Source organism: Salvelinus sp. IW2-2015, unplaced genomic scaffold, assembly GCF_002910315.2.
Source record: "Salvelinus sp. IW2-2015 unplaced genomic scaffold, ASM291031v2 Un_scaffold1672, whole genome shotgun sequence".
Classification (NCBI taxonomy): Eukaryota; Metazoa; Chordata; class Actinopteri; order Salmoniformes; family Salmonidae; genus Salvelinus; species Salvelinus sp. IW2-2015.
The window spans coordinates 1-22,500 of record NW_019943075.1 but is presented as its reverse complement, the minus strand read 5'-3'; the positions used below and the strand labels follow the sequence as shown (position 1 = coordinate 22,500).

General features: G+C 45.0%; 1 protein-coding gene and 1 long non-coding RNA gene across 2 annotated transcripts in view; one reads left to right on the top strand and one right to left on the bottom strand.

The window, feature by feature from the left end:
• Nucleotides 1–15,358, bottom strand: part of LOC112071635 (neuron navigator 3-like) — a 48,562-nt gene extending 33,204 nt beyond the window's left edge. Inside the window, 11 exon segments of the mRNA XM_070439464.1 lie at nucleotides 309–497; nucleotides 1,307–1,360; nucleotides 1,363–1,446; nucleotides 1,449–1,461; nucleotides 4,294–4,320; nucleotides 5,099–5,561; nucleotides 6,850–7,561; nucleotides 8,378–8,663; nucleotides 9,489–9,527; nucleotides 9,529–9,628; nucleotides 15,309–15,358. Coding sequence (XP_070295565.1) covers nucleotides 309–497; nucleotides 1,307–1,360; nucleotides 1,363–1,446; nucleotides 1,449–1,461; nucleotides 4,294–4,320; nucleotides 5,099–5,561; nucleotides 6,850–7,561; nucleotides 8,378–8,663; nucleotides 9,489–9,527; nucleotides 9,529–9,628; nucleotides 15,309–15,358 — 2,017 coding nt within the window.
• LOC139024577 (uncharacterized) lies at nucleotides 688–1,099 on the top strand. Its single transcript, XR_011475911.1, has 3 exons — nucleotides 688–852; nucleotides 988–1,014; nucleotides 1,046–1,099. It is a non-coding gene; the product is annotated as an uncharacterized lncRNA (long non-coding RNA).
• Nucleotides 15,359–22,500: the final 7,142 nt, after the last annotated feature.

Genomic DNA, 22,500 nt, shown 5'->3' with positions numbered 1-22,500 from the left:
TCTTTAAAAAGAGAAGCAGAAAAAGGGTTCCTAGTCCAGTGCATTTTGAGCTGCAGTCTGAGAACTCAAGCCTGACTATCACTTCTTCTTGGTCTAAGCAGCGTCCCACAGACAAGTTATTAATATATATATATATAATATTAATATATGCCATCAAGCAGACTACTGTAAGTCCKTTTAATTCCAAAGTAGTACTTGCATACATTTTTGTATGGGTGGCAGCAGCGGGAATCGGAAACCCATGATCCGGGCGTTGCTAGCGCCCTGCTCTACCAACTGAACCACACAGGACCACAGTCTGGGCCTACCTTCATCGGTGCTGTCCCTGAAGGAGCCAGAGCGGCTCATGCCCCGGGGTCTGTCCTCCAGAGAGGTGGCGCTGCCCCCCAGGTGGGCTTCTCCATACAGGTCAAAAGAGTCCTGGGCAGGGATGCTGTTGGAGCGACTCATACTGCTGGGTCCTGGCAGGTTGTAGGGTGACAGGTTGGTGGGGCTCACTGGGGGAGAAAACACACACACACAAGCACCACCACAACCAGGTTGGAGTACGTGGTATTTGGCATAGTCGGCATGATAGGCCTTAGACGCCAGGGTGATATCGGTCATTTGCAGTAGTGGTAGTTCTGGAGTAGTCTTACCAGCTCTGAGTATGTATTTGGAGGAGTGGTATTTGTAGTCAGGGCTTACGCAGGTTGGAGTAGTGGTATTTGGAGGAGTGGTATTTGGAGTAGGGCTTACGCAGGTTGGAGTAGTTGGTATTTGGAGTAATGGCTTACGCAGGTTGGAGTAGTGGTATTTGGAGTAGGGCTTACGCAGGTTGGAGTAGTGGCATTTGAGAGAGTGCTTACGCAGGTTGAGAGTGGTATTTGAAGTAGGGCTTACGCAGGTTGGAGTAGTGGTATTGAAGTAGGGCTTACACAGGTTGGAGTATGGTATTTGGAGTATATGGTATTTGAGTAGTGGTATTGTGATAGTTGCTTTACGCAGGTTGGAGTAGTGGTATTTGGAGTAGTGGTATGTGGATCTCCCGTGGCATTTGGAGTAGTGGTATGGAGGAGTGCTTACGCAGGTTGGAGTAGGGGTATTTAGAGTAGTGCTTTACGCAGTGTATGTAGAGTAGTGATTTGGAGTAGTGCTTCGCAGGTTGGAGTATGTGATTGAAGTAGGGCTTACGCAGGTTGGAGTAGTGGTATTTGGAATATGGTATTTGGAATGGTATTGGAGTATTGCTTACGCAGGTTGGAGTAGTGGTATTTGAAGTAGGGTTTACGCAGGTTGGAGTAGTGGTATTTGAAGTAGGGCTTACGCAGGTTGGAGTAGTGGTATTTTCCAGTGCTTGTGCATGCAACTCCAGGGGGGAGAGAGGGGATGGACTCCCCGTGCCTTGTAACCCTCCAGTGCAGTGGAGAAGCAGCCACTCCTTCCCCTCCTCATGGGACGTCTGTTGGACGAGGGAGGGTACTAGAGAGGACGTGGTACACATCAACTAGTGGCACCACTGATTCAACATGACCGTCTATTGAACATGCAACTGCTCATCTACATATCATCATGACTGAAGTGTGGTGACAAATATATCACTAACTCATGCATAGTTATGTATGTACACACAGTGCTTGACTTTGACTAAAATAGGTGGCGGCACCTCTGTTTATATATAAGTGCGGTACTCTGTTTAATATATAAGTGCCGGTACTCAGTTAATATATAGTGCCGGTACCTGTTAATATATAAGTGCCGGTACTCTGTTAATATATACGTGCGGTACTCTGTTGTTATAAGTAATATAGTATGTGCCGGTACTGAACTGTTAAATAGTAATGAAGGTGCGCCAGCCGCGCGTACTGCCCTCTGGGCCCTGTTAATAACGAATAGGCTGCCGGTACTTCATCAACTACGCTTGTCCAATAAGTATAGGCTTGCCCGGTACGCTCTGGACTACTAATAGGTGCCGTGCTACTCTGTAATATATAGGTGCGGTTACTTCGGCCAGTGGCTTCCTGTTAAGCATAATACAGTGCCCGCGTACGCTGTTAATATATATACGGGGTCGGTACTCTTTTAATAATATATGTGTGTCGGGTACCTCTGTTAAATATATAATGCCTGGAGTCGGAACGGTGCCCAAGTTTCGGCTATTCGGTTCAGAGAGGGACAGGGATCATGCACGGAGGCCCGTAGAGACAGGGCTGCGACTGCGCTCCCAGCCCCAGGACGATGGGTGTTGCTCGATGGGCTGCGGAGCCTCCAAGGTTCCCTTCCAGTATCCGGCTCTCTGCCCGCGTGGCCTCGGCCGAAGCCTTCTGTTAACATATAGGTGCCGAACGCCACAATATAATTAAGTCAATATTCTAAAAGATGGTCTGGACCTCAAGCAGTATAACGTTGGAGGAAGGTGAAGAGTTCTGGTGTGTTCCGCCCAACGAGTCAAGCACTGCGACCAGAGCACCACACATCAATGGCCACCACATCACAGGCACGGCCACCCATGCACCCTAGTGTCATGCGCATGCGACACACACCACACCATGATCAAAGACAACTCGGTTTACACATCGGCAAAGACAACTCGACAGTCTTTTAACCTCTCCACTCTAGCGGTTCCTAGCGGGGGAGAGTTATCTAAATGTTGATAGCAGCCAGCAGTTTAATCCTTAAAGGAAGATAATTGAGTTCAAGCTCATCCTTTCAACACGACAGCTCTCAACCAGACGTCCTGTCATATACTAATACCCGCACGTCTGAATTCTTTAGACAAAGAAGGCGAACATCTGATTGACATCTAATACGAAGTAAAAGGTATTGAATATAAATCATAGTGACACACTTGTGCTCGCCATCGTTTCAACCTTCAAAATCAAATTGTCTACTTTGCACAGATTCGCATTGATTTTGAAATTCCACTTGGCAGTTCAGAGGGAGAGAAGTGCTCAATCAGAGTATGTTTGAAGTCTGCTTAATGGTGCATTTAAAACTTGAGCGATTGGACACATGAATATCATAATCATTTAGCTATAGTTGCTTGGGAACGAGCGCCAATTTGTGCTTTGAATCCCTCTGGGCTAGAAAGAAGTCAGGGACAAGCAATACAACCCAGTCCTAAAACTGCTGAGGCGTCTGAGATGAATAGAAATAAAACGTCTAGGAAAATGCCTCCAACGCCTGCTGTGAAAGTACAGCGTTAAAAGGAAATACGTGTTCTTCTGTGTTGTCAAGACATCCCCTTAGCATTACTGCAGTGAATTCTAAAAGGTTGCAGAACTTACTCAAGGTAGAGATCTATCACTCTACTGCAGTCTAAAAAGACAAATATCAAAGGAGCCTGGATTTGGTTGCAGTGCTTTTGCCTACAGAGAAATTGGGTAGAAAAAGCCATTTGTTCAGTGCTTTTTGCACGAGCAGTACATTGGGTAGAAAAAGCCATTTGTTGCAGTGCTTTTTGCAGACAGATAATTTGGGTAAGAAAAAGCATTTGTTGCAGTGCTTTTTGCAGACATAATTGGGTGAAAAAAGCCATTGTTGCAGTGCTTTTGCAGACAGTAATGGGTGAAAAAAAGCCATTTGTTGCAGTGCTTTTTGCAGACAGAGTAATTGGGTAAGAAAACAGCATTTGTTGCAATGGTGGTGTGATAGGGCTGAATCCAAATGGAAACATATCCATTAGTGCATACTTTTGAGCAGAGCCTATGGACCCCAGATCAAAAGTAGGCCGACTATATATAGGGAATTGGGTGCGCAAAGGGCCCACACTTTTAGTGTTGAGGGTCTGGACACGATTTCCAGCATTGAGATAGACAGCGAGTAGTGGAAATCTGGATTTAAAATGAGCCCTGCCTTGCCCTACAGTCAACGAGGAGGAAAACAAGTATACAGTATCCAGAATCCCCACTAGACGACTACATGGGATCCATTGACTTCATAGGCACTCGTAACCTGTGAGGACTGTGTGGAGTGTCCACAGGGAATAACAGTTAACTAATAGTCTACTCTAGAAGAGAATTCTTCAAAAGGATTTGCACAGCAATTGAAGCCTTTATGAGGTGAAACTCAAAGATGTCACTCCCATAATATATCAAATTTTCAATTGCCAAACCCTCATCGGCTAAATCTCCTGAGACAAAGTCAAGCAAAATACTAACGTCATATGCTACCTGCTTTCCTACACCAACATGAACTTAAGACACAACATGTCGATTTTGTCATTTAGAAAGACATGTAGAATAACTTTGAGAATATAATGAAAAAAGACAAAACAAGGAAACACCAAAAGGACAACGATGAGTGATGAGTTACCTCAGTCCCTTTTTGCGGGAGTGTTTTCTGTCAAAGGGCGATGCGTTACAAGACACAAGAGACGAAAAACATTAGAATTACCTACAGGTTGTAGGATCTTAATTTGATCACCCTGTTGTTGCACAAGCAGGAAATGCAATCTGTGTAGTGTACTGTATTTGAGGTTTAAAAAACTTCTAAAAGTCTGTACTTTCTCACTTTGCTGGAGGATTATTTTCCCGGCTGGTGGAGAAACTGGTCAAATTAAGATCCTACATCTAAAAGATCACGATGCCATGGATTCAATTCACATCTATTGATTGATAGAACACACATACTGTCTAAAGTGAGAATGCTTTAGCCCACTACAATGGGCAACGTTACCCAAGAAACAGACATACGGAAAGCACACATTAAWCCGAACATTTGGGTTAGTTTGATACTCTCARTTTAGACAACAATCKGTGAATGAAGGAAATATTACAAACCGCTATGACAACATTGAGCTATACTGAAAGGACAAGATGAGCATGACGTTGTATTCCATACATACAGTCTACAAGTCCATTTTCAAAGTGTMKGTACATTGATGGCTGTTTGTCAGAGATGGCTGGTGTGATAAGATATAGGAGGACGGGCTCATTGTAATGSCTGGAATGGAATWRACGGAACGGAGTGAAACACGTAGCTTCCCTGTGTTTGTTGTGTKTGATRTCRTTYCCTTCATTCCAACCATTACAATATCTTTTCCCATCAGCCACCACTGATGTACATGTTACACCCGCTGGTCTGAAACAAACTACCCACAGGCACCTAATGGAGTTACGTTGTTCCACATTGGGACTCACCCCTCAGAAAGCGTGGACTTGACGCTGGCCGTGCGGGTGACTTTGGGGCCGTGGTGGTGCCCCAGCAGCAGGTCAATGGACTCGGAGCTGGTGTGCAGACTGGTCATGCTCTGGCAGCTCAGTGTGTCCTTACTGCCAGAGCATGCCGAGGAGCTGCTGAGGTTGGTGGGCCAGGGGCGGGCGTTGGAGGGCAGCGAGAGGCCTGACGCCGGGCTGGAGGCAGGCGAATCAGTGCCCAGGTCAGGGGCCTTGCCATAAAGTGGGCTGCTAGCCCCGCTCTGCCCGCCCGCGCTGCCCAGGCTCCCCGTGCCCGAGGAGGGAGAGTCCAGGCTGGCCTGGCGCGCCAATGTGCCATGAGGGCTGCCCAACGCAGAGGGGCACTTGCCTGAGTCGGGTGTGCCTGGGGTACTGGCCTTGCTGCTGGCTTTGGTGCCAAACAACCTGGGAGAGAGAGAAAGAGATGGTTCCATTCACTCACAGACTATTTATGGCAATCATGATCCCCTCATAGACTGAACAAACTCAGTCTCTAGGTTCAGAACTAGGTTGTTTGATATAGAACAGTATTACATTTATTTGATTACACCAAGGAAATAAGAGCTTGGGAAAAGTTTGAATTCCGCTCAACACTGCCCCTCCCCTATCTTCATCACCTTTAGCAACTATCTCATAAGCCTACCATATTCTTCTTCATAGACACTATGAAGAAGTACACCTTCCCTACTGCCTCTGTTAGAGTATGTGTGCATCCCAAATGGCACCCTATTCCCTATATATTGCACTACTTAGTACACTACTTTAGACCAGAGCCCTATGGGAATAGGGTGACAGTTGAGACGATGGAGCTCCGTGGATTTTAATTCAGACAGCTGTGATTCAGACAGCTGTGGTTCAGACAGCTGTGGTTCAGACAGCTGTGGTCATAGCATTCCCCATTTCCATTCCATGCATGTAATCAGCCAATCTGGTCACTCAGCAACACATTTGTTGTTCACAGGTCCTTCCTGTCGTGTCTGACGTGGGGCTGCCATCAACAGGCTCCCAATTAATAGGTGCCTTTTCTTAGGGGTATACGCACAAATCAAAAATGCACTCTGCGCCTCGACAGGTCGGACGGCGTGGCCGTGTCCGGACACGCCTTGTGAGCGCACCTAACTAATGAGACAGGGGTTCGCGAACAGAATAGCTTTCTCACTGTCAGTTAATCAGTTTAGCCTGAACCTGGAATGGCAATCATCTACGCCGTTCATCTTGAGAGAAATGCCATCAGTTTCTGTGATGACATCTACCGAACAGCAGGGGGCAACCTTTGCCTCCCCGACTCTCAAGCCCAACGAACAAACTCAGACCAATGTTTCTGTGCTGGGATATGATTTAGTGTCTTATTACCTTATTACCTAAAATATATATATATATATATGAGACTTTGGAATGCTAATTCTGCGCCGCTACAGAGAAGAAGTTAACTTCTACCTGTAATTCTGACAGCACCAATGAACACCTCTATCTATCAGTAGCATCTTGGAGCTGAGAAACAACATTGTACCTCACCTCACAAACAACACTTCATTAATCTGTGGGGGCCTCGAGCACGCAGTCGGTGAGAGTGCCTAGGGAACAACAAGCTCGCTCCACCTTTATAATAGAGATGAAAAATGGCAGCTGCTTGGCTAGGCTACCAAGCTCTTATATGAGTGCAGGGGAAACCAAGTGAGCAGCGTTGACTGACCTGCGGAAGGTAGGTGAGGCGATGTCCGGGTACTTGGACCCTGGTTGCCTGAGGCCAGACTGGCCCGTGGAGGTGGGGCTGGACTTGGKGGAGGTGGATAAACCTGCTGGGTCCTGGTCCGACACGGCCACTTTCTCCTTGTCCGTCTGGTTGATGGTGATGGGGATGGGGCTCGAGCGCCCCGAGCCCACCTTCCCAGCGTCCCTTCGCTTGGTCCCCGTTCCTCCGGCCGACTTGCAGCTGACATTGGAATCGATGCTGCTGGAACTGGAGCGGTGGCCGCTGCGCCCCACCACCCCCCCGCTGGAGGACTTGGCCGGCCGGGGCAGAGAGCGGTACTGGAGGGACACCTTGGAGCCTCCGCAGCCCATCAGCACCCCATCGTCCTGGGGCTGGGAGCCATCCAGGCTGGTCTTACGGCCTCCGCTGATCCCTGTCCCCTTGCCGATAGCCGAAGACTTGGGCACCTTCCCCAGGGTGGCGGAGCCACTGGCCAGGGTGGCACCGCTGGACGTGATGAGGGCACCAGAGGGGGGGCTGGCCATCTTTTTATACCCGAACGACCCAGTGGTGGGGGGGCGGGCGATGCCCGAGGGGGGTTTCTTGCCCTCGTCGCCACTGCTCTTGCCGGCGTCGGAGGGCGAGCGCTGGATGCCAGCGGTCTTGGAGGGGACCTTGCATTTCTCTGAGGCCTTGGCGTCATCAGTTTTACCTGTCAATACAAAGGCCAGTCATTAACAAGCTGGCAAACACCTTCCCCTCTGCAAACTGCTGGGGTACTGAATAATTTAGCTAGGATCGAGCAGAGGGGAGACGGACCTCGCAGCTTATTGGTAAATAACGGGACTCATCTTCATCATCATCTGTAGGGCTACAGGGCAGGTGTGCCAAATGACTTTACACTTCGCTAATATTTTACAACTCTTTTCACAAAGCTCAGCTAAAATAGAAAGCTATACTAATCCAAACATGAGAAGACTTGCTGAGCAAACCAAAACACGATTGAGAAAAAGATAAAGTAGAACGGAGAAACGACAAACATTACCGAGGGCGTCAAAGGGCAACGACACTGGTTTCCTAATGAATAATCTGATTGGCCGAAATCTTTGACCCTGTTATCTAATCAATGTCAAACTGGAACACATCAACAAATGAAATTCACTTATAAATTAAGCTAGGATGGACATTTCCTGGTTCTAATATCAACCAGACAGGCAGTTTGATTGAATGAATGACCAGTCAGAGAATAATATACACCACCATCCATCCTCAGTTAGACATGGGCCCTGTTCAAATAGGTCAGAAATACATCCTTCCTACCTTCCTTGAAGTACTCACAGATCTGAGTTGGTGAACGTAATACGGCGGTAACCTTGGATACACCGATACAATCACTTATACTGTAGATCTGTGCTCACCTCAAGACAACAAGGAAGGAGGAAGTTATTTCTACAGTTTTCCAACAGGGCCATGGTAGAAAGAAATAAGCAAGGTCTGAAGTAGGTCGAAGAAGGAGGGCGGGTCCTACCAGGGGTTTTGAGGGTGGCGCTGGTGCCTTTGGTCCGGGGGGGCGTGATGGCCACCTGGGCAGTCATACCCCTCCTCCAGGAACCAGTCTGGGACATGGGTAGGCCCGTCTTCTGCCCGGGATCCTCGCCGCACTGCCCCGCTGGCGAGGAGGCAGAGGAGGAGGAAGATTTCCACTTTGAGCCGGGCTCCATGTTGACATCCAGCTCCTCGTCCACCTTCTTCAGATCTTCAGCTCCGGCCCAGCTGCTGCTGACCTCCTGCTCCACATGCTGGTGTGTGTCCGCCTGGGACAGTCAGTAACCCACACACCTTTATTTTACTATCCTTGTGGTGACCAAAACATTTATTCCAATTCAAAATCCTATTTTCCCTAACCCCTAATTATAACCCTAAACTTAACCCCTAACACTAAAACAGGCTTTTTACTTGTTTTACTATCCTTATGAAGACTTCTGGTCCCCACAAGAGAGTAAAACAAAACAAAAACAAAAAAAACCACCACCACGCACGCACGCACGCACGCACGCACGCACGCACGCACGCACGCACAGCACGCACGCACGCACACACACACACACACAACACACACACACACACACACACACACACACACACACACACCACACACACACACACACACACACACAATACAGTATGAGTAAGCCACCTGACAGATGGTGAACCCTCCCTCACTAACCACACACAACAGTCTCTTAGAGATCAATCTGTTGAGGTTTCCACAAAGGCACACATACTTGGCTATTTTTACCATGCTCCCTGAACACTGCACAAGGAGTGGGTTCCGCGTGTACAATTCCTTGGCTTTCTCTCTTGAAAGCCAATTAAAACAAAGTAAATAGCTTCATTTCCAGACTACAGTGATATACCTCATTGTTACACATACTCAAAAAGTATGACAGACATGTCCCTGTTTTAATTGAAGCAAGTGCAAAGACAGTGATGCTTCAGTATCATTACTCACAGTTAGTTCAATGTCTGGAAGCATGGATATGCTCTATTATTGTTCATTTATAAGAGAATAAACAGGATATAGGCTCTATGGGTCCGTTCTGGTTCGGACAGGCCTACTTTCTTCATTTACACTCCACGGTGTACTGTACCTGGGCTGCCTTGTTCTTGCGTGGTGACAGATGTGACGGCGGGGTAGGTGGCGGTGTTCAGATCGTCTGTGCTGATGTTATCTACAGTGTCACTGAGACCGCTGCTGACCGAACTGCTGTCATCCCAACTACCAGAGAAGAGAGAGAGAGAGAGAGAGAGGAGAGAGAGAGAGGAGAGAGAGAGGAGAGAAGAGGAGAAGAGAGAGAGAGAGAGAGAGAGAGAGAGAGACAGAGAGAGAGAGAGAGAGAGAAAGAGAAGAAAGAGAGAGAGAGAGAGAGAGAGAGAGAGACGGAGGAGAGAGAGAGAGAGAGAGAGAGAGAGAGAGAGAGAGAGATAAGAGAGGAGGAAGAGAAAGAAAGAGAGAGAGAGAAAGAAGAGAGAGAGAGAGAGAGGGGGGGGTCAGAGATGAGTGATAAAGACAGAAGCCATCCATCTTCCCACCATATCAATCTTTTCATTCCATTTTGTCATCCCTCCACAAATACCAACAATCCTCTCCTTCACCCTTCCAGTAACCCTTCAGGTAAACGTGCATCTCTGCACCGTGTAAAAGAGAAACCCTTTCCAACCTGCAGGTAATGCACTCTGTTAGGGTGAAGTTCCCCTAGACACTGATCTTGAGTCAGTTTTGCATTCCCGACTAATGGTTAACTTAATGATTAGTGGAGGGGAAGGTGATCCTAGATCTGTACCTAGGGGAAACTTCACCCGGAGGTGCACTATGAATTGTACCTGCATCTGGCTGCCTATCACGCTGCCTTAATGAAGCGCAGCGTATATACAATGTATGTACATGTATTGATCGATGTATTATGGATGTATGATCGGTGGATGGTATGGATCAGGACTGTAATACGATGTATGGATCAGGACTGTATATGTGGATGTATGGATCAGGACTGTATATAGGATGTATGGATCAGGACTTGATATGGGATGTATGATATCCCACTGGATATCATAAGGTGAATGCACCATTTGTAAGCGCTCTGGATAAGAGCGTCTGCTAATGACTTAAATGTAAATGTAAATGAAACCTATCCATCCCCAAAGAGCCAGGAGATATGCCGGAAACAAGCAACTCTGTCGTGGGTGAGGATTCGCTCAATTTCCAATCACCTCCTCCCATCTATCACTGTTGTTGATCACTCATCCTCTCTAATTAGTACATTGAGTGGTGGTGGCCTCTTTAAATCTTCATTAGCTATTAACTTCTGGGTTTGTGTTTCCTGGGATAATTTCTCAACAAATAAAATGTATTTATGAAGCCCTTTTTACATCAGAAGATGTCACAAAGTGATGCAGAAACCCAGGCTAAAAACCCAAACAGCAAGCAATGCAGATGAAAAGCACGGTGGCTAGAAAAACTCCCTAGAAAGGCAGGAACCTAGTAGAGATTATAAGAGTACATGGCCATTAAGGCCACATCACTCTTCAAGATGTTCAAACATTCATAGATGACCAGCAGGGTCAAAATATGACACTAATATATGTGATGTATGGATCAGGACTGAAAATGGGGATGTATGGATCGGGACTGTATATGGGATGTATGGATCGGACTGTATATGGGAGTATGATCGGGACTGTATATGGGATTGATGGATCTGGACTGTTATGGGATGTATGGATCGGGACTGTATAGGGATGTATGGTGGGGCTGTATATGGGATGTATGGATGGACTGTAGTATGGGATGATGATAGGATGTAATGGGAGTATTCAGACTGTATAGTGATGTATGGATCAGGACTGTACATGTGAATGTATGGATCAGGACTGATATATGTGATGTATGGATCAGGACTGTATATGGGATGTATGGATCAGGACTGTATATGGATGTATGGATCAGGACTGTAGTATGGGATGTATGGATCAGGACTGTAGTATGGATGTATGGATCAGGACTGGAGTGACTGTATGGATCAGGACTGTATATGGATGTATGGATCAGGACTGTATATAGATGTATGGATCAGGACTGTATATGTGATGTATGGATCAGGACTGTTATATGGGATGGTATGGATCAGGACTGTATATGTGATGTTATGGATCAGACTGTTATGTGATGTAGGATCAGGACTGTATATGGGATGTATGGATCAGGACTGTAATATGTGATGTATGGATGCAGGACTGATATGTGATGTATGGATCAGGACTGTATATGGCGATTATGGATATCAGACGTATATGTGATGTATTGGAACATGTTAGCATTACATCATTGGATGGTTTGACTTTTTCTATCAGGCCTGGGTTCAAATACTATTTAAAATATTTCCAATATTGAGTGTTTGTTTGAGCCGGCTGTAGTGTTGTGGGTGGGTGGGGTTTTCAGTTTTGAAAACTATTCTATCAGTTCCATTGCGTCAGGCAAGCGGAATCAAGCCCAGATAAAGTATTTGAAATGATTTCAAATAGTATCTGAACACTGGTCTGGTTATTAATGCAGGTGATGTACCCAGAACCCCTAAACAAAGGCCATATGGTTCAACCAGTGATCATTTCTGCACACGCTTTTAATTACCACAGCTCCAGAGATTGGGATCTCTAGAAATATGTTTCAGTCATGTCCCAATTCCATTTTCTTATCACACCTAATACATCCCCCTCAATAATAATGTATTAGTTCTTCTCTCCGTCTCAGGCTCATGCACACACACACCACAACACACCACACACACACACACACACACACACACACACACACACACACAACACACACACACACACACACACACACAACACACACACACGACACACACACACACACACACACAGTGGATGGTTGCCATGACAATATGTGGTATGTATCTCTAGCATGAATTAACATTTGGAATCTGATCACCTCACTTAAAGCTAGAAATTGAGGCTCAGAGGGAAATGCAGCCAATTTGATCCAGCATAGCTACAGTCATACATACAGGGACTAAAGAAATACGACAAATGAACCAACACGTGGGGAACCTCATCGACTGGTCTAAGAGGGAGAGAGGAGAGGATTACCTGCTCAAGGACATGAAACAATAAACCCTGATGGTATTGTAGTCTCAATTCAATCATATATGACTGAGCAACTGTGCCTCTACCACATATGGGAGATGATATACCAGAGAGACAATCAGAGATGATATACAGAGATGACAGACCAGAATGACAGACATCAGAGATGACAGACAGAGATGACAGAACCAGAGATGACAGATCAGAGACACCAGAGATGACAGACCAAGTGAACAGACCAGAGATGATATACCAGAGATGATATCCAGAGAGACAGATCAGAGATGATATACCAGAGATGACAGATCAGAGATGACAGTCAGAGATGACAGACCAGAGATGACAGATCAGAGATACGACCAGAGATGACAGACCAGAGATGGACAGATCAGAGATGACAGACCAGAGATGACAGTAGAGATGACAGATTCAGAGATGACAGATCAGAATGACATACCAGAGATGACAGATCCAGAGATGACAGACCAGAGATGACGACCAGAGATGACAGACCAGAGATGTACAGACCAGAGATGACAGATCAGAGATGACAGATCAGAGATGACAGACCAGAGATGACAGACCAGAGATGACAGATCAGAAGATGACAGAATCAGAGATGACAGATCAGATGATGACAGATCAGAGATGACAGACCAGAGATGACAGACCAGAGATGACAGACCAGAGATGACCAGACCAGAGATGACAGATCAGAGATGACAGACGCAAGAGATGGACAGATCAGAGATGAACAGATGCCAGAGATGACAGATCAGAGATGGACAGATCAGAGATGACAGATCAGAGATGACAGACAGAGATGACAGAAGAGATGACAGACCAGAGATGACAGACCAGAGATGACAGACCAGAGATGACAGACCAGAGATGACAGACAGAGATGACAGATCAGAGATGACAGATCAGAGATGACAGACCAGAGATGACAGACAGAGATGACAGAATCAGAGAGATGGACAGATCAGAGATGACAGACCAGAAGATGACAGACAAGATGACAGACCAGAGATGGACCAGGACCAGAGATGACAGACCAGAATGACAGACAGATTGACAGACCAGAGATGACAGACCAGAGATGACAGATCAGAGATGACTTCCAATCCCTTAGAAAGTGAAGTTCTCATTGCTAAGATAGTTTGCTTATTCCATTTTAGTCGAGTGAACATTACTTCTCCCCTGACATCTATAACTCATCCRAGACAAAGCTGAAACGCAAAGACAGGCTCAAAAGGAGAAAATAATGAGTTGTATGAAAGGCCCRCAATGGGTGTTGGGAGAGATGTGTGGGTGTTCCTCTGAAAGATATAACAGTGTGGACATGCACGGGTGCGTTCTCCCTGCTTATTGATTTTTACAACCTCTTTCGTGCTTTTCAAGGGGATTGAAAGCTATTCATATCAGCATTGGATAACAYCAAGAATTTAAATATCAAGTTCACAGTTAGTTAWACAATAATAAAATMATTYCCTTTTGCAATGCCAACAGGGTGAGCCTGTTAAGAAGACGGAGCTGGAAAGGGCACGTTTTCTTACTGTACTCTATGTAGAGTTAAGCGAACTATTTCATTTGGAGCAAAAGTTTGAACTGTACAAATGGAATCCTTGACAGTTAAATGGGAATTCTCAGMTCCTCCATCTTTTTGGAATATAGGTGTSTGAACATCTCAATTCCATGAAATAAATGGAAACTATAAATTGCCTGTGGCCTGTGTCTGGCATGGATCCCATTTCACCATAGCCAATTTCTCATTGGCCATATGTCATTTATCATTTTGCCATTTAATATGTCCCCAAACTCTATTATTAGGAGGCAGTCTCAATGATGACCGTGCACAGGGTGAGTGATTGAATCATCATGTGTGAAGATGCAGATCTTCACTAGAAACATTTATTCACTTCCTCATTGTTTTAATTGATGGTGGTATTGATTGTTGGCTTCAATGGGCCTAGATGCTATTTTCATTACATATTTTCTACGATATTAAAAGCATACTATCATCAACAGTTGATTCATTGTGTCTATGTTGAGAATGTTGTAGGTGGTAATTGGCCACACCGCTCGTTAAGTCCTGATTCAGGACAGGTGCTTAGTGTTGTAGGTGGTAATTGGCCACACCCCCTCGGTTAAGTCCTGATTCAGGACAGGTGCTTAGTGTTGTAGGTGGTAATTGGCCACACCGCTCGTTAAGTCCTGATTCAGGACAGGTGCTTAGTGTTGTAGGTGGTAATTGGCCACACCGCTCGTAAGTCCTGATCAGGACAGGTGTTAGTGTTGTAGGTGGTAATTGCCACACCGCTCGTTAAGTCCTGATTCAGGACAGGTGCTTAGTGTTGTAGGTGGTAATTGGCCACACCGCTCGTTAAGTCCTGTGTCAGGACAGGTGCTTAGTGTTGTAGTGGTGGAATTGGCCACACCGCTCGTTAAGTCCTGATTCAGGACAGTGCTTAGTGTTGTAGGTAATTGGCCACACCTCGTTAAGTCCTGATTCAGGACAGGTGCTTAGTGTTGTAGGTGGTAATGGCCACACCCCTCGTAAGTCCTGATTCAGGACAGGTCTTAGTGTTGTAGGGTAATTGGCCACACCCCTCGTTAAGTCCTGATTCAGGACAAGCTAGTTTGCATCCCATTGCTTTTACACATTAAAAACCTGGATGTATTTACATCGAATCAATCAGAGTGGTTACTTTGTGAACAAGCCATTTCAAAGATCAACAGCTACTCTAACATCAAACGTGTAATTGTCGTTTCACCGCAAGAGCTGCACTGACCTGATCTCAAACAGAGTCAGATGGTGCTTAAAGTGAAAGGCACTATGCATCTTTTCTCCAATAGGATTCTACAAAGACATGGAAATCAATAGCCTTGAAAAAAGCTGGCTTGTTTGCTGTAATCACTTCCTCTTATCTTAAGTGGCCGATGGCGACGCCACGACTTTGCCTGGAAGTTGTTACGACGAGCTTCAGCATCCAAAGCACTTGTGGTGCTGACAGTGACTTTTCACTCCCAGAATGGAACATGGAGATAAAATTCTGACTCGACGATGATGGCACTCAGGATCAAGAATGCACCAGTGCTAACGCTTGAGTTTCCATAGTGACAGCAGCTTTTGTCAGGTCACATCGTCTTTCTACTTAGATGTGCCCCTCTGAAAATAAAGAAACCTGTCCTGTTCTTCCAGGGCCGGCCCCAGGCTGTTTATAAACTCAGTCGGGGTCTCAACTTACTGTTGAGAGTTAGAATAGAAAAATACACAAGGTGCAAGTTAGAAATTTGGTTGTGCATGAGCAATTGTTCTGTTGTTATCTCAGTCACTCAATAAGCCATGTCAGCCAACAAATTTTTTAGACTGGTAAATTAGTCTAGCCAGCTATCTAAACTAATAATCATGGCTGAATACTGACCGGTCACGCAGGGCACGTGCCCAAAGGCCCTRACCTCCAGGGGGCCCYCATTGATTTTGTTAGTCACTCTCACTCAGATATCATTAACATGGCATAAGTCATGGCAAAATGTGTCGAACTTCAGAAAATTAGCTTTAAAACTGAATAAATCTCACTTAGGGCCCCTAAAAGGCTAGAGACGGTCCTGTGTTCTTCACAACTACAACACCAACAGGGGGGAATGTGATGTCCCTTTCCTAAACGTCGCCAGAGACCAGAGATYCATGGGTAACAGACAAGAAGAGGGCCGACAGAGACACGTTTAAGATTGCGTCCAGAAAACGTTTTATCATAGTAGTGCAGTACAAGGGAATAGGGTGCCATTTGGAATGGATCTATCACCGTCTCAGAGGAATTGGTAGCATACCAAAATCCCAGTTTTGGGAAGTGATGAGAGACCGGCCCTTAGATGACTCGTGTCTCCTTTCTGATGATCAATACCTTTGGATGACTGTGTACTGCGCAGGCAACCGGGCCAGAATACTAAGACAAAATAGAGCTCCTAAACTTTCAAACATTTCATGAGATACAGTACMTACTATGTTACTAATAATATGATAAATACATGAGATAAATACTAAACATTTCATGAGATAAAAACTATACTACTGTACAGCGTCAATCGTCCTTTATGCCCAATCTTACACATCAAACTCCTGATCAATCTATAAGGTGAGTCTTCTGTGAGAGAAGGCCAGACATAAAGRAAAGAGACTCTTATCTGATATACTTTCAATTCCCCCCACCAAATCCATCACTTTTGATAACATCGACGGTAGCGCTGTCTATTTGGGATGATTGAGTAGAGAGGGGAGGCAAATTTCCTGTGAAAACGGGATTGCTTTTATAGACCGTATCCCAAATTTAGTCTAAATCACAAAATTACAGGGATGGTTTTCAAGGAAATGGTATGAAAATGTTGTGAGATAGTCAGCCTTGACTAACAGCTAACAAGTGATGACTATCTATCCATATGATACTGTTTGGATATCCAAATAGTTACTTCCTGATTCATAGCCTGTGTTATTATTGGCTGCCACATTAATGAGCAGAACTAAAACAGATGGCTGTTTAAAAACTCCACTGCCTTCAAATKATTTTCTAAAAGTKAGTAAATTGTYGCTCTCTCACTCTCGGCTGTGACACATTGGGTACAATTCCCTCTTCCCTCCTGCGGTGGTCTTCTTAACACAATGCTGACAATCCAAAGTAATATTAATTAGTCTACAACGTGCTTGGAAATAAGATTATAATTCTCTGCTATTTTCCACCCCAATTTGTCCCAGTTGACTATCACAGACTTGGGGCTATCTGGATTGTTCTTGAAAAACTAAGCCTATAATCGTAACGCTAACTAACCCTTTTGATTTCTCTGCCATCCTCTTTTGTGGTGGTAAGTCAATTGCATTAATTAAGTGACTGTCTCTAATGTGCAATTCAGAATGGTTGTATTTGGCTAGAAGAAGGAGTAGTTAGGAAGACAAATAATACTTTACAAAAAGGGACCTATAAATCAAGCATAATGTTAGAAGGGACATTTCTTGATAACACATCTCAGAATAAAAGCTTGTTACTCAAACCGAGTATGATTACATTGTCAATACATTGTTATGAAGCACTGGAGGACAGGGGCAAATTAATTCCTTGATTATATTGATTAATGAATAAACCCACCCTTCGACAACATGCACTATAGGATAGATATACAGTAGTAAAAAACTTTATTTATTTATTTTTATTTCACCTTTATTTAACCAGGTAGGCCAGTTAAAAACAAGTTCTCATTTACAACTGCGACCTGGCCAAGATAAAGCAAAGCAGTGCGACACAAGCAACACAGAGTTACACATGGATAAACAAACGTAAGTCAATAACACAATAGAAAAATCTATATACAGTGTGTGCAAATGTAGTAATAACTAATATACAGTACAGGTAAAGTAACCCTACAGTACTACCTAAAGGTATTCAACTCCTCTCCCCCCTCAGCCTAGCTTAGTGCAGCCAAGGCCAGTTTACAAGAGGACCCCTGAGGGCTGTCCTGAGAGCATGCCTGTTTTGGCTGAATATTTAATAGCGGTGCATCCCTAGGCACCAGCCCCTGATGGAATCATCGGTGATGTCTCTGACAGGCAGCGAGTCCCTCAGAGCTGCGGATGGGCGACACACGCTAGGGGCTCTCTATATCTCTAGGGGGCCAACCCCAGACAGAGCTCACAGCTATGACCAATAACCCTATCACAGCCCTGAAGCTGTGTCAACACTAACAGTATAGTGTTTGAGTCACAAGCTCTTTAATAAACAACAACGTGTAAGTCCCGCTGTGTGTCTCGATATGTTGCTAGATGTAGAGCATGTTGATTCCCCCTTCTGTATATCATGTACAGTACCAGTCAAACATTTGGACACACCTACTCATTCAGGGTTTTTCTTTATTTTTACATTGTAGAAAACTAGATAAGACATCAAAACAATGAAATAACACATATGGAATCATGTAGTAACCAAAAGTGTTAAACAATCAATTAATATTTTATATTTGAGATTCTTCAAAGCCACCTTGCCTTGATGACAGCTTTGCAACACTCTTGCATTCTCTCAAACAGATTCATGAGGTAGTCACCTGGAATGCATTTCAATTAACAGGTGTGCCTTCTTAAAAGTTTAACAATGCGCTTAACTTAACTTATGCGTTTGAGCCAATCAGTTGTGTGTGACAAGGTAGGGGTGGTATACAGAAGATAGCCCTATTTGGAAAAGTCCATACTATGGCAAGAACAGCTCAAATAAGCAAAGATAAACAACAGTCCATCATTACTTAAGACATGAAGGTCAGTCAATACGGAGAATGTAAGAAACTTTGAAAGTTCCTCAAGTGCAATCTCAAAAACCATCAAGAGCTATGATGAAACTGTCTCTCATGAGGACCGCCACAGGAAAGGGAGACCCAGATTACCTCTGCTGCAGAGGATAGGTTCATTAGAGTTAACTGCACCCAGATTGCCAGCTCAAATAAATGCTTCACAGAGTTCAAGTAACAGACACATCTCAACATCAAATGTTCAGACGAGACTGTGGAATCAGGCCTTCATGGTCGAATTGCTGCAAAGAAACCACGACTAAAGGACACCAATAATAATAAGAGATTTGCTTGGCCAAGAAACACGAGCCATGGACAGTAGACCGGTGGAAATGTGATTTGTTAACACTTTTTTGGTTACTACATGATTCCATATCATGTACCAATAAAGAAAAACCCTTGAATGAGTAGGTGTGTCCAAACTTTGACTGGTACTGTATACAATATATAATATCCAGAAAATAAACTTTAGGAAAGTCACAATACACACTGAAGACTGGTCAACTTCCTGTAACCCAGAAGCCTTTTCTCTTGACATGCTAGATTTCCCTCAGGTTTAATAACAACGGCAGTGTCTAGTATTTGATGCTAGTGTTTCCTACTATGCATCGTGGTACGCACTTTCCAAACATAGAGTGCAATGAAATGGCTCCTCATCCATGCAAACAGCGTCTCATGCAATATCAATACGTAAGTGTTGCTCGGCGAAGGGAGAAAAAACCCAGACGATTTCAATGCTATTTGCAGCATGTAGAACGGATGACTGTAAAGACTCTGTAATACAGAGACAGACAGAGGAATGGAAGAATCGATGTCTTTTCAGAAAGAGTACCCGGTGGTGTGTGTATGTGTGACCGGCATCGACAGTAGCATGTGACCCTTTCTCTGAGGACGTCTTGTGTAACAGCGACCCAAACTCCCACACATCACCCAGACTCTCACACATCACCCAGACTCTCACACATCACCCAGACTCTCACACATCACCCAGACTCTCACACATCACCCAGACTCTCACACATCACCGAGACTCCCACACATCACCCAGACTCTCACACATCACCCAGACTCCCACACATCACCCAGACTCCCACACATCACCCAACTCCCACACATCACCCAGCTCCCACACATCCACCCAGACATCACCCAGACTCCCACACATCAACCCAGACTCTCACACATCACCCAGATCTCCACACATCACCCAGACTCTCACAATAAGAAGCACATGTGTGTGTTCCCTCAGCATTTCTCAACACAATGACAAGCACATTCATCCATACGGTTCTTTCATTTGACGCCTTTTGTAAAGAACTGTTTATGTTCTAAATGCAGCCACAGAGAATATGTTGGGAGGTGGAGTACGCCCTGCGGTGTTTTCATAAACGGTTTGTCTTTAATACTAAATTGAAAGTGACTGTATGTATAATTCAAGGACATTCATCACCGTTCCTCAGAAGAATCATGAAAATGTTAAGACGATAAAACCAAAGAGATAAAACAGTCATTTTCAAGATGACACCCATTCGCTTAATACCATGAAATACACTCAGGATCAATCAATGACACCCATTCGCTTAATACCATGAAATACACTCAGGATCAATCAGTGACACCATTCGCTTAATACCATGAAATACACTCAGGATCAATCAGTGACACCCATTCCTTAATACCATGAAATACACTCAGGATCAATCAGTGACACCATTCGCTTATACCATGTAATACACTCAGGCTCAATCGTGACACCCATTCGCTTAATACCATGAAATACACTCAGGATCAATCAGTGACACCCATTCGCTAATACCATGAAATACACTCAGGATCAATCAGGACACCCATTCTCTTAATACCATGAAATACACTCAGGATCAATCAGTGACACCCATTCGCTTAATACCATGTTAATACACTCAGGCTCATCAGTGAACCCCATTCGCTTAATACCATGTAATAACCTCAGAGCAATCAGTGACACCCATTCCTTAATACCATGTAATACACTCAGGATCAATCAGTGACACCCATTTGCTTAATACCATGTAATACACTCAGGATCAATCAATGACACCCATTCGCTTAATACCATGAATACACTCAGGATCAATCAGTGACACCCATTCGCTTAATACCATGTAATACACTCAGGATCAATCAGTGACACCCATTCGCTTAATACCATGTAATACACTCAGGCTCAATCAGTGACACCCATTCGCTTAATACCATGAAATACACTCAGGATCAATCAGTGACACCCATTCGCTTAATACCATGAAATACACTCAGGATCAATCAGTGACACCCATTCGCGTAATACACTCAGATCAATCAGTGACACCATTCGCGTAATACACTCAGGATCAATCAGTGACACCCATTCGCGTAATACACTCAGGATCAATCAGTGACACCCATTCGCGTAATACACTCAGGACAATCAGTGACACCCATTCGCGTAATACACTCAGATCAATCAGTGACACCCATTCGCGTAATACACTCAGGATCAATCAGTGACACCCATTCGCGTAATACACTCAGGATCAATCAGTGACACCCATTGCGTAATACACTCAGGATCATCAGTGACCCATTGCGATCAGATCAATCAACCCATTCCACCTCAAAACAAAGAGAATAAAACGCTGAACACGTGTTTAGAGCAGTGTAGGGTGAAGTGAATTGTGACACACACGTCGACGCCATAATGGGGACGCTTTCAAAGAAACTGCTTTCAAAGTGCTTAGCCGTGTTAGTCGTCCTATAATCCTAGCCTAATGCTATTGAGCCCGAGGCTCTCGCAATTACACGTCAGAAAACATGCCTGCTAAATGACCTTAATCAATGTTTTCCCTCTCTCCTTAACCAGCAGGCTCATCCAGCTTAGCCAAAGCCAAACTGTAAAGCCAAACTGTAAACTGTCCCTCGTATAAGTCATTCCCTACTGATCTGAGAGAGCACACCAAACGAACAGCAATCAATAGCGTGTGTGTGTGTGTGTGTGTGTGTGTGTGTGTGTGTGTGTGTGTGTGTGTGTGTGGTGTGTGTGTTGTGTGTGTGTGTGTGTGTGTGTGTGTGTGTGTGTGTGTGTGTGTGTGTGTGTGGTGTGTGGTGTGTGTGTGTGTGTGTGTGTGAAAGGGGGGGTAAAGTGTGAAGGGGGGTAAGCGTTGGAGCCAGCTGACTCCCACTCACCTCTCTGGGAAGGATGGATGGATTATGGCTGTCTGTTTTACAGGGACCGGCTGGCTGGCTGGCTGGCTGAGGCTCTCCTTCCCTGCCTGGCTCCTTCCCTGGTTGGCTGACTGACTATAGCGCCCTAACTAGAGTCAGGAGCCCAGCCCACCTGCCCTGGCTGGCTGTACAGCTAGCTGTGACACGACTGCACTCGGATAGTGACAGAGAGTGGAGGGACACTTACCCCATCGCTCCGCACAACCCCTCCTCCCCCCTATTCCCTCCCTCCCGTCAGGATCCACCCGCCACCCACTTAATCGCCGAGAGACGCCCCGCAGACCAATAAGAGCCAGCCTGGACCCCGAGGGGTTTAATTGCCAGCAGGATGGAAAGAAAGGGGATGAATCTAGTAGCCTCAGTGAGAGAACAACAACAGAAGCCCTTCCTGGAAGAAAGAGTGAGCAAACGTGTGCT